The 15901-nt window shown below is 37.1% G+C and overlaps 1 protein-coding gene across 1 annotated transcript in view; it reads right to left on the bottom strand.

The window, feature by feature from the left end:
• LOC145766654 (uncharacterized) overlaps positions 1-15901 on the bottom strand; it is a 76397-nt gene that overhangs the window by 27228 nt on the left and 33268 nt on the right. Inside the window, exons 3-5 of the mRNA XM_082578367.1 lie at positions 5615-5736; positions 4573-4648; positions 698-811 (exon numbers count right to left, since the gene is read on the bottom strand). Of these exons, the coding sequence (XP_082434493.1) occupies positions 698-811; positions 4573-4648; positions 5615-5736 (312 nt within the window). The remainder of the gene's footprint in view (positions 1-697; positions 812-4572; positions 4649-5614; positions 5737-15901) is intronic.

Here is a 15901-nt window from a genome sequence, read left to right as displayed (position 1 = left end):
TAGTAAAAATTTGATGAATGCTAGGAAAATAATGAGAAAGCTCACTGAAAAAGGTGGATAACTGGAGGGTCATGGAATTATAACAAAACTTGGTGCAACTACAGCTTGAGGTCTATTGCCATAAGTCGCCACCCAGGTGCAATGTATAGGTATCGCTGGAATAAATGTATGAAAATATGTGATGTCATGTTTATTTAATAGGCCTACTATTCAAGTCATGCACAATGATGGGTAGATTTAGACTTCATGCTACAGTGGAAACGGGAAGTAGCCTCTCACTATAGGGCTCAGTGTAGGCTAGCAGTGCGCTTCTGCAACTCAAAAATTTCAAGCTAAACCTAGCAGTTTATTTGATGAGAATGCGTTTATGTAAAAGCAAAGAAATTTTTTCAGTCTGCCAAATTTTGGTTTTCACGATAACACTACAGTTGTTTGCATTGCAAAAACATCAGTAATTCGAGTCACTACTAAGAAAATATTTTAAATCGTTTGCATTTTACAAAAACATGTTCATTTATCCATAAACCAACTCCGGATAGACATTTAGTCAAAACGTAGAAGTTTAGAAGAAAGTTTATTTCTCGAGTCACGGGTCTCAGTTCTATTGGAACATAATCAACAAAATGTCTCTTCAAATGTTTCTGTTTGTTGAATGAATACTTTCATTTTCTTTAAACAAGAAGCAGCATACACAAACCTTTATAAACTCTATGGCTTTCTCGTATGATAGACGATGAGGGAACTTAGCTTCCACCATCTCCATGGCTGCTTGTGCGAGCATTAGTGACGTGGTCTCCTCCACTTTGTATTCCTGCAATATCACAACGTTTTCTGATGAAAGAGCAATGCAAGAGCAATGCTAACACAAAAGAATGGGAACTGTGTGTATCTGCGGTACACAACATCTGGGCGAAACCCTCTTCGGCGAGACCATGTGGGCGATGGTCGAAGGCCCATGTGGGCGACGGTAGTGAAAGTTTTGACATTCGGAAGTGACATAATTTATCTAGTTGGTTTGCGGCATCACGGTTTATCGTGAAGCTTAAGAGAAATTCTTCAGAAAAAGAGACAAACAAAGACCTCCCAAGAGGAATGGCCAAAAAGTGGTTGACGTCAGTTATGAACGCTCCCTAACCGTTATCGAAACTTGTCAGTCGCAATACCGATGCTGATGATGCAATCTGTTGAAACATCTTTCGGTATAAGCTACAGGCAGCAAAATAATCCGGCAACCACTGCGAAGTTTTGATTTCGTGTCACGTCAAGTCTTAAAATGTAATGACTGTCAGTCACAAAGTGTTTTGTAAACTGCTGATGCGCCTACGCACTGCACAGTAGGGAGACTCGTTTTTGAACTTTTTTTTTAATTCTCTCGGGGTAATGGAGAAATGGTGCCAATGAGTGAGAAAACGCTCATGACAGAGATTCGTAACAAATTGTCTTCAGCCTCCTCATGGGGTCCAAAAATCGAAAAATGGGGTCAAAAACGCAAGTTTTTTCAAAAATATTTTTAGTTTGGGTAGCCTATTTTAGCCTAAGAAAAAAAATTGGAGTCATTTGAACTATTCCTTTAGCTTCCTCACAGCTTCTGAAAATTTCCATTTTGCTGAAAATTTCGCATTTTTGTGGGTGGTTACATGATACATAATTGCGTTAGACATTTTGCCAGTTATAAAACGTCATTGTATTTCTCTTTATAGACCTGCCCTGAGCTGTTGCATCATTTTGTAATGAAATTGGATTAATTTGGTAGGAAAAAGTGACGCCTTTTATTTGAATTTACGTCACTGACGAAGTTTGTAGTTATGTACCCACAAACAAAAATTCAAAATTTTCAGAAGCTGAAGGAATAGTTCAAATGACTTCAAATTTTTTTTTTAGGTTATTTAGATATATCTCAACAATATTGTATTTACCCAAACTAAAAATATTTTTGAAAAAAATTGCGTTTTTGACCCCATTTTTCGATTTTTGGGCCCCATGAGGAGGGTGAAGACAATTTTTTACAAATCTCAAATTTTGTCATAATTGTTTTCTCACTCATTGGCACCATTTCCCCACTACCCTGAAAGAATTAAAAAAAAAGTTCAAAAACGAGCCACCCTACTACGTAGCGTCTAGAAGAGCATTCAAATTAAAAAATATGATCAGTTGAGGTTCAGTAGCAGATGACACAACTTGTTGTACTAACCACACGCAAATCAGTAGCTATTACTGTAGTAAATGATTTTATTTAAAGTGCCCACATTAAAATTATGACTTATGCCTCTTTAGAAGTCCCATAGTCTGTAGTGGATGCTGTCCATTGCCAATAAATCGGTCAACGAGGCGCATAATGCGGTTATAGGCTTCTTTGCATTTTCTTAGTTTTTCTGGCGGTTTGTATTCACTATTCAGCTATCATTTATTCGTAATCTGCATCACGTAACTTTCGCTACAAGCGTCATAGCAATTGCATTTCTTCCAAGACCTCAAATTGTTGAAAAATTTTCGCTACTGTCGCCCACATGGGCTCGTCCACATGTCATGTGCCGGTGTATCTGCGAATGTAAGTGTAGTTTGACGAATCTTGAATAACTAAACTAACTGTGACACAGCGTTGAAGAAAACTTGTGCATCATCATTATGTTCCTTCCTCGTATTGAGGGTTGAATACAATGCGCCATTGTTCTCGACCATGAGCAGTTCGTACTGCATTTTCATAACTTAATTTTGTCCAAACTTGTGCAGGGAGGCACAATTTTCATGTGAAAATCTTACATATAACATTCCACAAACTATTGGATGCTAGTTATCTAAAAAAAATAGAAATAATCATATATATTTATTGCAATATCATAATAATTTTACAGTTCATTGAAATAATAGTAATGTTGACTTCTAAAATCACATTCCAAACCAGCGATAATCAACCTATACTGTATGAGCAAATTAATAGTAATGGTATACTCTTGGAAGGATTGACATCGCAAGTCTACCTATTGGCTTTAAAGCACCTCTTTTTGGGGTATGCCAGATAGGCCTTCTCATTGTGTCATTGGACATGGATGTTGCCTCACTTTGTCGATAACTATTCTGGTGTGTTGTTTTGATCGCGATGTGCCAGGTTATTAGAAGCAGCTTGACAAAGATAACAAATCGGATGTTTGGCAAATGAAAGAAGCCTATCAGACCTGATTATTCAAAATCAGCAAAGAACCTACCTAGCAAAAGTCTCAATGTTCGAACAGACATATAAAAACAAAATATTATTAGGGTGATCAGATGACCTGTTACAACTATTCGTTATTGGTCCACTAATAAAATATATTGTACTGCCACAGGCCTCGAAATTCGTTTTTGCTGACGGCGGACTAACATGTCCGGTCTGAGCAGCTATCTCGGCGGACAATTTAAGTTTCACGGCGGACACACCAGTTTTAGCGTCGATCGTCATACTTAATCACTTTATCTTGATAATTCTTAGCCATTTGAGAACTATAGCTACGGTTTAGAAGATTTTTTTAAATTTTAACGAAGTCACTCTGAAAGGCTATCATCAGCACAACGACGTGCGCTTGATGAGTCAAAGCGCCGTGTAGCTGCCTAATACGCACACAACTGATTAACTTTCACCGAACGAGGTCGTGTGACTTCTTGCGTCACAATGCTCTGGGCACGAGTCGAAAAACTTCTACACTATCGCTACTATTTTCTGCTGTGTAAAGTTTCGCTGGGCTTTTTTCTTTAAGTTTATTTTTGCGTGTCATGTGAGCGAAAGTGAATTTTCCCTGGACGTTTTCTTTCTTACTGTAATACCAAAACTTAACAAATTTTGCTGCATCTTGCTGTAATAGCCTCCTCGTATAAATCTAATTTTGTAACCAACCTTGCTTTATCAATGTTACTCAGAGATCAAAGCCAGACATTGTGACGTAAGACTTGAACTAAGTTGAGCGAGATTAGTGTAGAAGTACCGGTCCTCCCATCGATTCTTAGCGAAGAATTCACCTTTGTTACGCTGATTCAATGTCAGCAAGAAGAAGAATGTCATCAATAGTTGAAGCAACATAAAAATCGAAAGTTTTCCTGCTTGAATGGAAGCTAAGGGATACAGTATTCACATTTTCTAGGTGCGAGCTAGAATGCGTGGGAAATTATATTCTCGCAACAGTTGTTCATGCTACAGTATGCAATGACGATTTGTATCGCTCCTGTGTTATTTTTCGGCGGAAAAATATGACCGATCTAGATGGTACTTCCGCGGTCATCACATGCTGTGACGGCGGACATGTCCACGGTGTCCGCCGTGAATTTCGAGGCCTGCTGCCACAATCAACCATCCAGTTATCAAAATCCCCTTCACTCAAAATGTTTGGCATGACTTCAAGCACGACGTCAGTTCCGCATGGACAAAAGTGAACAAAAACTAATTTGGTGTACACCAAAGTGACTCCGCAACAAAACGTGGAACCCACGTCGTGGATGTATCAACTTTCACACTGTCTACGGGAACATGACACTCTCAAATCGACTGCAAAAGACATTGACACTTCACTCACTAAACATAAAATGTTAGTGTATTAGTTATACCTGTTGGTGTTTGTTGGCAGAGCCGGAGCTTACGTTTGTTTTTGGCAATAAACTTGAATGTTTGTCAATGTAAGCCCTTTAATACAAGAGAAGAATATGAATGCAAATACATTTTTATCGTGCACACGTAAATTTTGATAGACAAATCACTTTGTTCGTAAGGTAAACGAAAAATACAAAACAAAAAAACGAAAGTTACGAAACTAAACAACCAAAAATAAAATCATATTTATTCCAAAACAAAACTTCGTTATTAAACTTTTCATCAAATTTTTCTATGATTGAACTGATGATCCAATTAGGGTGTGTACTGTGTAGTGTGATAAAATATTTAAAACAAAGTACAGAGTATCACCCGTTATCAGAAACATCAGTTTTATTAATAGAATTTTCGCCACACAAGTGTGGTTTCTTAAGTGTAGTCTTATTCAAATAAAAAATAGTCAATTTTAAATAGAGTATAGTCAATTTTTTATTTGATTAAGACCATACTGAATTTAAGCAACACGGCAAAAGCTTTATTAATAAAACTGATTGTCCTGATTTAATATGATATTATACTGTCTACTTTGTATTTCATCATAGTATGTGTTTTATATAATATGGTGTATGAGATATTTTAGCCTATTATCGTTTATATAATATTTTATACATCTGCATTTATCGCAGATATGCATTCTTCCTCAGCACTTTAAAAAGTAGACAGTACCAATGCATTCGTATAGAGGCGCAGTCAAGTAGGCTACATTATCCAGAAAAACCGAATATTTTTGGCTATGCGTTTTTCCCTTGTCATACTGCCACCTTAAAACCTAATTGATGTTGAATTAACAAAGTGTATAAATTTACATCAATGTAACTTAAAACTTAAAAGTATTTAACGGGTAGGAGGCTGCTTCTGCACACAGATGTCCGGTGTTAATTGAGGTTTGGTATGAATACACAAAACGCAAAGTGCAATTCAAAATTTACCACGAAACAATCAAAATACTAATGAAAATTCAACAATTTATAGATCTGATGCAATGTTGCAGACACTAACCTTCCTTTGTGACGGTGACCATGCTCATAGTGGGAACGTGATGGCGCATGTTTTGATTTGCCAGAAGGCGAGGAATAAACAGGGTGAGGATGCTTTGTTCTCGGAGAGATGTTTAAAATATTCTACAAAGAAAATATATTTTCAGCTTGTTTTGTTTTTGCAGCAAAAAAGGTTTACATTGACGAGTGACACTGCCTACAAATACGACTAGTAGTAGTAGTAGTCCAGTTTTCATCCGATGATGTCCCAGTTACCGAATGTGGCCAGATTTATCTCCGAGTGCCACAATCACCTTCACACCCTGCCTCTACTTCGATTTGATTTGCCTCCACCTTGCTGCTTTCCTCTTCAGCTTGACTTTACCACATTTCTTGGGTCTTCCTTGTTTTCTACAACCCTTCACTTGCAACTCCAGCGCTCTTCTCAAAACATACTCTTCATCCCTTCTCAAAACATACCCATACCATCTCACTCCATTCGCTTTCGCCAATTTACGGTATCAGCATTTTCATTCAACCCAAGCAAGTTCATAAGTTTTTCGGTATTCCTTTTGTCCATCAGCTTCACACCACACATTGCTCTAACATCGCTCTCTCAGTTCTTCTTAAAATCGCCAATTTGTTTTCCCGTAAGCACCATGTCTCACTTCCGTACAGCATTGCAGATCTCACGCAATTATTATAAATTTTTCTCATTTTCAATGGAAATCTTCTACCACATAATAACTCTCGACACTCTCTGAATTTCACCCAAACAAACCTTACTCTTGCAGTCACTGGCATTCAATCTATCTCATAGATAACAAAAGGCATTCACGGATTCAACTTTGTCATTCAGCTTTTCAACAGGACTAACTATTCCTTCTTCAATCTTCTTGCATCTTTCAAATTTGAAACCATCTCCAGATCTGCATGTCACTCTCTTCATCTCTGCACATCTTCCATGCACCCACTTGCTGCATTTTTCGTACATATAACAGTATTTGCCATCACTCTTCTTCCACATACGCCACATGGGTCAATTTTGCTCATTAGTATTACAACGTTTGCATTTTTGATGTTGACACGCATACCTTTACATTGAAGTGACTCCTTCCACTTCTCAAATTTCTCTCTCAGATCTTTCATTGTGTCACTCAACAAAATCAAATCATCCGCTTAAAGTATCTCCATCAATGAATCTTTTCTTACACATTCGGTAATCACATCAATCACAATGGCAAAAATTTGAGGAGAAAGAACAGAACCCTGGTGTACACCCACCTTCACCGAAAACTCGCCTGAGAGGGAAGATCCAACTCGAACTCTTATCCTTGCACTGTCACAAAGACTCATTATTGCTTGCATGAGTGCCTCTAGTATTTCTTTTTTTCTCATTGCCTATTCCATCACTCTTCTTGGAAGTCTATCAAATGCCTTTTCCATATCAACGAAGCACATGTAGGCTACCAGTTCTTTCCCTTGTCTCGATATTACTCTTGCAACATTCTCAAAATAAAAATAGCATCTGTCGTTCCTTTCCCAGACAGAAATCCACACTGCATCTCGTCCAGCTTCACTGCAGATCTTATTCTATTCTCCAACACCTTTTCCACCACCTTCATTGCCTGCTCCAACAGTTTTATTCCTTACGACTAGGAAGTGGTAATTTAATCTTCAATATCCCTAGATTTGTCCCTAAAAAAAGGATAAAAGTTCCTATTTGGAACTAAAAGTCTTACACTTTGAGTTTGCCAGACGTTTTTCATTAGCAAGATTTCTTAGCAGATTATCCATGTAGATTAAAAGCAACAAATGAATTAGTGGCACATTCATGCTTATTTTGTTAAGTGGAAGAAGCTGTGAGGAAGCTGAAGAAAGAGTTTAAATGACTCCAATTTTTTTACTTCAGTTCAAGTCTTACACTTTGAGTTTGCCAGACGTTTTTCATTAGCAAGATTTCTTAGCAGATTATCCATGTAGATTAAAAGCAACAAATGAATTAGTGGCACATTCATGCTTATTTTGTTAAGTGCAAGAAGCTGTGAGGAAGCTGAAGAAAGAGTTTAAATGACTCCAATTTTTTTACTTCAGTTAATTAGATTTATCTAAACAATATTGTATCTACCCAAAATGAAAATACTTTTGGAAAAAAATTGCGTTTTTGACCCCATTTTTCGATTTTTGAGCCCCATGAGGAGGCTGAAGACAATTTGTTACGAATCTCAAATTTTGTCATGAGCGTTTTCTCACTCATTGGCACCATTTCCCCACTACCCCGAGAGAATTAAAAAAAAAGTTCAAAAACGAGCCACCCTACTGTATATGCTTTATGCTGTGTCATTATTAACTTCTGCAAGGTCCAGAAACTGGGTTTTAACACACATACTTTCGACATCGCAATAGACTACAACAATGCCGAGTTGTTTTGCGTTGAAACTTCCGTAGTTTCATCGGCTATGATGCTGAATTTTGTCTTTTTTAACGTAGATATCAGTTTCTTAGCGAAAAATAAACCGGTTCCTTGCCTCACAACATGGTGCACTTTGTGGCATTAAGGTTCATTGGCGGTAAGACAACTTTTTCCACTGGGTTGGTGACATGTTATTGCTTTAAGTTGCATTGTAATTTATGTTGTTGCTGATTGCTTTGTTACGTTGCCTTAAGTTCCTTTGTCGTTTTTACTGGTGTTTATTTTCAGTCTGATTTCAGTTTGCAGTTTATGTCGTCAGAACAACCTAGCTGCATTTTAGCGTAAAAAAACTTCTTAATAGAGGAATTGTAGATGGTTTCACTACATTTTATTACACTAATAAAGTATGGATCTAAAAGACTTGCGCCCTAAACTCTTAGCTGCGGACCCGCAAAGTAAAGACGCTAAACGACAATGGGTGAATTGGTACAAGTCTTTTACAATTTATGTAGAAAAGCTCGGAGAAGTTTCAGCTGAAGACAAGTTGAATTTGCTTATAAATCATATAGACGCTTCAATATATGAACTGGTGAGTGAGACAACAAATTATGACGAAGCTATCGAATAACTGAAGCGCCTGTTTGAAAAGGCTTCTAACCCCATGTTTTCTCGATTTGTTTTAAAAACTAGGAAGCAGAAGCCAGATGAATCACTAGACGAGTACATGCAGACCTTAAAGCGATTGAGCCTCTCCTGTGACTTTCGGGCGGTATCAACAGTTGCGCATAAAGAGGAAGCTATACGTGACTCGTTTATCGCTGAGATTTCGTCAAATCACATTAAACAACGCTTGCTAGAGGACAAAAATGCTTCGCTACAACAAACTTTTGATAAAGCTCGATCCTTAGATGATGCCAAACGTTTTGCAATCGTGTCGAAATGACTGCGAGCCAGACTCCGTCTTCACTTGATTGTGGCGCAACAGCTTTTGAAACACGTCCTACCTTTAAAATTGAAGATTCTTCAGATAAGGAAGAAAGCTCAGATGTTAGCACCGCGTTGGTTGAAAAGTGTGACTATTGCGGAAATAGGCGACATAGTAGAAGATATTGCCCTGCTCGTGAAGTTATTTGTTTCAAATGTTCTAAAAAAGGTCATTTCTCAAAAGTTTGTCGTCTTTCCAGGGTAAATCAAAAACCTATTTATTCATCTGCTTCTACTCCACGAAATGTCATTATGAATATGACAACCGAATCTTTCGACACCCACGCAAAGGTCAACGTTCCTGTTACAGTTAACGGAGTTCAAGCCAATGCTCTCATCGACACTGGCTCTACTCTTTGTCACATGAGCGACCGTTTAAGAAAGCGTCTAAAACTAAAACTTGAAGAAAGTGAATGCCGCATTGGTTTAGCCGTGAAAGAATGTTCATCGCAAAGTTTAGGAATCTGTAATGAAAAAGTTGCGCTTTTTGGACAAGAGTATGATAATGTAGGAGTCACTGTTTTGAAAAATTTGCTCACCGACCTAATTATCGGACAAACTTTTATGAAACAGCACAAAAGCGTGAATATTCAATTTGGAGGGCCTATGCCAACGTTACAGATCGGAGCATTAGAAGCTATTAAAACGTCTACTTCAATACAGCTTTTCAAACACTTAAAGCAGGGGTCAGCAACCTACGGTCCGCGAGCCAGGTCCGGCCCGCCAGGCGCTTTGTTCCGGCCCGCGAGCAGTTCCAAGCAAAAGCTGCTAATGCAAAATGCAAGCAAATGCAGTAATATTGACGACCTTTTAAAGTACATGTAGTTCAAACAGAAATAGAAAATGTTGGATGGAAATTCAATGTTCATGACAAAGTCCAATTGATATTCATCTGTTGCAGATCGCGAATTCGGGTATTGAACCCTCTTCAGTACACCTTATTAGCTCATAGTAACAGTAAAATTTACAGCAGTTCACTTTAGAAAATGATTAAAATGTTATGTGGTTGCGAAGGAACAAATTAGTCTGCGAGATTAGTCTGCGAGCAGTAATAATGACAATTTCTATGCAAACTATGAAGGTTATTAGGTCAAACAACCGACAGTTGCAACAATAAAAAGCACGAAAATATTAAACATTCAGACGAAGTATTTAAATTCTAACAATAAACAAAGGGGTCAGTCAAGCTGACATACACCTAAGCCTTGGGTTTTTTTTTTCGGTCATTTATCGGTCATTGACCGATTTTTTATCAAAATGTCCGAAAAAAATATAGTCAATTCGGTCAAAATGTCCGAAAAATATATAGTCAATTCGGGTGTTGCAAGGTTGAGTTTCGCTGATGAACGTTGAAGAAAGTTTTCTCAGATAAAACACGACAACGTTTCTCAGCGAAACTTAATGTTGTAGCTCATAGGCGCCTAACTATTTTTTTGGCCGTGGGGGCGAAAGCGTGTTTCATCAGCAGCAACGTAAATTCAGCAAAATGTCACGCAGATGGATGACATAATTATGTCGTCACACTAGGATTGCTTTTATTGCCACACTCGGAGTTATCGCTACGTTCGACCTACCGGTACCGTTAATTATTATAAACAAAACTCGACCACTTCGGTTAAGCAAACACATGCCATGCGTCTGCGTAAACTAGCGGTTGATGGACTGCGACTCTTCAAGCTAAGCACAACATAAAATTTAGCAACGAATTAGATTTATTACCATAATATAAGAGACGAAAAGGTTTACTAAAAAGTAAAAGGTATACTGTAAATGGAATGACAATGTCTTGAAAATGGAATGCAAGTACTAACTTGATTATACGCTTGAAAATGTACCTGTTGAAGGTAAAATCATTCACGTTTACATCAATTCAACAGCACGTCACCTTGAATAAATTTAGAAGTTGCTGACATTCGTAAACAGCTCTTGAAAAATAGTTACGGAGAGACGTTTGATTATAGCTCCCTTTTCACTACAATATCGCAACTTATGACTGACCTGCTTTCAACTTTATGGTTGACCTGTTTTCGTGTTGCAGATGAAACAAAAGATGCGCATATTCCCGCCTTTGATCAGGTTTCTATGGCAACGGTCGTGTGTGCGCCATGCAGTTTGCACGAGTCCGTTGTTGCGTTGATTATTCCGCATGTGCGCAATGCGGTTTGTTCCAGCCCTTGTTGCGTTGGTTGGTGTTTACGTCGTGCCGAGAGTTCAAGTTCATTTTCACAGCGAGCGGTTCACTGCCGCGACAATTCACTGCAGTGGTTTCGACTTTCGAAAGCAACATCGAGTCTGTTTGCAAGCGCGTAAAGCTAAACGCACGCTCCGTCTACGTAGCAAATTATGTTGATTTTGAGTGCATTCAACATCTGATGACATTGAATCGACACAAAATGGTAGATTTTTGCAATGTCGCAGGCAGCAAAATCAGTCATTTTTACATTGATTCAACGTCTGCAGACGTTAAATCAATGTAAAAATGACAGATTTTGTCTGGTGTGGAATTGTAGCATCCTACTCGTTCTAGTGATTATTTATCGCGAAGCTGTTGCGGTTTGCATTAAAAAAATGTTGTCCTGCTGGCGATTGCTAGTTCATCTATTGTTTTATGTATCAATACAGCATAAAAAGTTGGCGCCTATGTTGTAGCTAGTCAGGAAGTGCAAATTTTGGTTTGTATCTGCTACTTGAAAGGAAATATTTTCCTCAGAAAAAATGACCGAAATAAATAAAAAATGACCGAATTTTTTCAAGTCATTTCGGACAAATGACCGAAAAGTGTCAGCGAAAAAAAAAACCCAGCCTAAGCCTAGGACTAGTCAAGCCGGCCTCCTGTAGAATGATCCATACAAAAGGATGCGAGATACTTCTAAAATAAATGAAAAAAAGAGAGAATTTCGACACTTAAAACCCTGATTAACATAAAGTCAATAGAGGATCCGCGTAAAGCAGATACAAGAGCATCTAATTTAGTGAAAAAATTGAATGCAGTAATATTGACGACCTTTTAAAGTACATGTAGTTCAAACAGAAATAGAAAATGTTGGGTGGAAATTCAATGTTCATGACAAAGTCCAATTGATATTTATCTGTTGCAGATCGCGATTTCGGGTATTGATCATTATTAGGTATCATTCTAATCTAATTCGGTAAAAACTTGTTTGCTCTAATTGTAGTTCTTATCTAATCTCCAGTTTTGTTAAAAAAATTTAGTTTGTCCAACAGTATTTTTTGGAAACTGGAAGGTTACTGCGCTCTTATCAACGTTATATATACAAAGAAAATGCAATAAAACAGTAAAAAAAAAGATTAAAGTGTCATTTCATCCCTTGAGCAGCAAAGTCATGAAAAATTCGATTAATTTATCAATTCACTAACGTTACAATGTATATTATGACAGTAGTTTTGGCGCTGTGATGGTGGAATGACACTTTGGAGTTTATATCCAACTAAAAAAAAGTTATGTGACAACTGCGTCCAACTAATTCTAATCTAGTTTAAATTCTACTCTAATTTGTGAAAACTTGGGTAGCTCTAATTTTAATCCTAGTCTAATTTGTAAAAATTTAAATTACTCTAATTATAATTTTGTTTGAGAATTATTAAAATAAAGTTCAACCAAATTTTATTTTATAATATAATTTTTATTTTTTATAATTTTTATTTTATAAATTTAAATCCAAATGTAATTTTAATAATTCTCAAACAAAATTTTCGATGTGATCAAGTCAACCGCTCCAGGGTTAGGTCTCGGTGTCTCAGAAGACATTCACTTTATCTAATTATAATTATAATCTAATTTCGAAACACTACAAAAATTCTAGTTGTACAAGTCTGCTTTCTGCTCACTGACCAATTATACTAATCAACCACGTAACAAAATATTAGTTCTGCCAAATTTTTAGCATTTTTGAAAGATATTGCTGAGTAAAACACGCTTCTAGCAATTTTTTCCACAACTGTCATTTAAAATATTTTTATTTAAGTTTTAACTTTCAACACCCAGTTTATCTAACTTTTATTCTAAATTTCTTTAAGTGCAACGTCATAGTGGCTACCATTTTAGCTTCACAATTGCAACTTATATCGTAACAGTGATTTTTGTTTTGCAATAGTCTCAGAATAGAGCAAGTACAGAGATTTCAAATTGCTTTTATTCACCATCAATCTTATCAGAAAATAAAGTACTCAAAATGCTCCATTTATTATTTTTACTGTGTTTTGTAACAAGCTTTAGCTTAAACTGCAAATAATTTGGGGAATATAATCATCATTGGAATGCTAACTTTCTGCTGATTGTTTTTCAAATTTTTGCTATGTCTGTGGTCTACATATCACATCAAAACAAGTGAAATATGTAGTGAAACAAAGTTTTTGTACTTATGAAATGTATTTTGGTATAAAAATTGGTGACAAAGTTAAAAGCTGAGCCCCTTATGTGATCTGCAGAACAGGCCGATCCAATTTAGATGGCTTAGGGGAAAACGACATTTGATACAATTTGCTATTCCAAGAGTTCGGAGAGAACCCCGAAACCATACTGAAGACTGTTATTTCTATATGGTTGACAGTTCAAACAGACATGACAGTGCTCACTGCCTATTCTGTTGCACCTGTCCTGTTGCACCTGTTCACATAGCACTCAGTAGTGAATTGCCGCTGCTCATACCATCGAGCAAAAAAGCTGCAGAATACTCAGCAGTAAGATACAGAAAATGTCTTTGATGACGAATTTAATATATACATACCTACTACAAACAAAAATTTAGCATTTTATTTTTATGGTTAATAAATGAAGCAACGACTATCAACTTTTGGAAACAATATGATGGTGGAATATGAAAAATAGTGTGTTGCATGTCATAAAAATGCAAATTTATTTCCCGCACTCCCACTCCCATCTTGACTGCTTGAACTAAAAAAACAACTGAACTGAATCCTTGAGTGAAAGCAAAGAGCATGGTGAAAGGTTTCATCAGGATATTTTCTATATATGGAAAAAAATACTAAAAGAGGTAGGTTTGTAATATGAAAGAAGGGTAGGGTACGTACGATCCGTAATATGAGAAGCTTTCTCAGTTTACAACTAAACATTTCCTGGAATGGAACCAAACTGGCACACTGTATCAATCCCACATACCTCGGCGTCAAACTAGATAGGTCCCTCACATACAAATCCCATATCGAAAAGTAAAAGCTAAGGTGGCTTCTGGAAGTAATATTTTACAGAAACTCGGTAACTCTGATTGGAGTGCCCTCCCTGATACAATACGGTCAACTGCTTTAGCATTATGCTATTCGGTTGCAGAATATGCTTGCCCAGTGTGGGAACGCTCAGCACATGCCAAGAAAATTGACCCCATATTGAACCAAAGCTGCTGTTTGATTACAGGTTGTCTCAAACTAACCAACACCATGTCGCTGCACAATTGTGCACATTCTGTCTGAAATTGCTCCCCCCAACATCAGAAAAAGCGTGACCAGCAGAAAGGAAAGATCTTGCCAGGACATGGTTTTGAGACACCCACTGTATGGCCAAACTCCAGCACACAGGCGTCTGAAGTCAAGAAAAAGTTTCCTTGCCTCAGTTGTCCCACTAGGTCAAGACAATGTCGCCGCCAATGTGCGGGTTCAACTATGGCAGGAGGGACTGGTAGCCGGACCGATATTGGCCAATATAGAGCTCTCACCCGTATAGGCCAGGGCCTTCCTCTTGGAGAAGAAGAAGTTCTTTTATTTTGCATCATCAGCACATGTGAAACAAAAACAAAACAATACAAGATTATAATGGGAGCTAGGTTGTTTGCTGATGATGATGGGAGTGGCAGAAGGACCGAACTGGTCATCAAGTCTGCCACACCTGTGTGGTGTCATAGCTTATTTGACATGGAACGGTGACGGAGTTGCAATATACAACATAAAAAACAATATACATACGATATTTAACAGTACAATATGAAAACAGATATACAGAAATGATGCAGAAATACAAAATGGCTTATACATACAACACAAAACACAGCATACTGGTAAGACAAAAACGAACATACAGTAATTAGCGAGATACGGTGAGAATACGTAGAGCCGAGCAATGTTATCAAGTTTAACATATTTAAAGATTATTATATTTACAAAAAAAACACAAAACTACGCAACAATTAAATATCGAACGTTTTTATTATATACTAGTTACTTATAGCCAGACATTAAATGCAGTTTCAATTTTTTAGAAAACATACTAATTGTTTGAACTTTTCTTAGCTGTTCCGGTAATTTGTTCCAAGTGTTTGTTCCAAGAAATTTAATTGAACGTTGGCCAAGCTTTGTATGCATTCTTGTTTAAAAAGTAAATCTTTCTTAGCACCTCTGGTATTATAGTTATGAGTTTCATTACTAGGACGAAAGTACTCAAAAAAAATTGCTGGTAGATGTCCTTTATTGCTTTATAAACAAACTTACATACTTCTATTAAAAATATGTCTTCGACTTGTAGCAAGTTGCTTTTATTGAAAAGAGATTTGGTGGGAATTCTGTCCTTAATCTTGGTGAAGTTAAAACAGCGAATGATGCGATTGTGTACCTGATTTAAAGGATACAGTTCCGTTTTAGACACACGACCCCAACAGATAATGCCATACATTAGGTGGGAGTGAACTAGAGTATAGTAAACTGCTCTTAATGTCTGGGAGTTAATGCACTTTCTTAATCGATATAGAGCACCACAGCTTTGAGAAAGTTTTGTTGAGATTATATTGATGTGCTGTTTCCATGATAACGACTCATCAAATGTTATTCCTAGGTATTTGTAGGTGTTTGTGCGTTGCAAACTGGTATTTTGAAAAGTTATTTCTAGATTTGAATTTTCTCGGACAGACTTTGACTCAAACAACATGTATTTGGTTTTGCTTACAT

This window comes from Aplidium turbinatum, chromosome 3 (genome assembly GCF_918807975.1).
Source record: "Aplidium turbinatum chromosome 3, kaAplTurb1.1, whole genome shotgun sequence".
NCBI lineage: Eukaryota > Metazoa > Chordata > Ascidiacea > Aplousobranchia > Polyclinidae > Aplidium > Aplidium turbinatum.
Note: the sequence above shows the minus strand (reverse complement) of the source record. Positions and strands in the feature narration are given on the sequence as shown.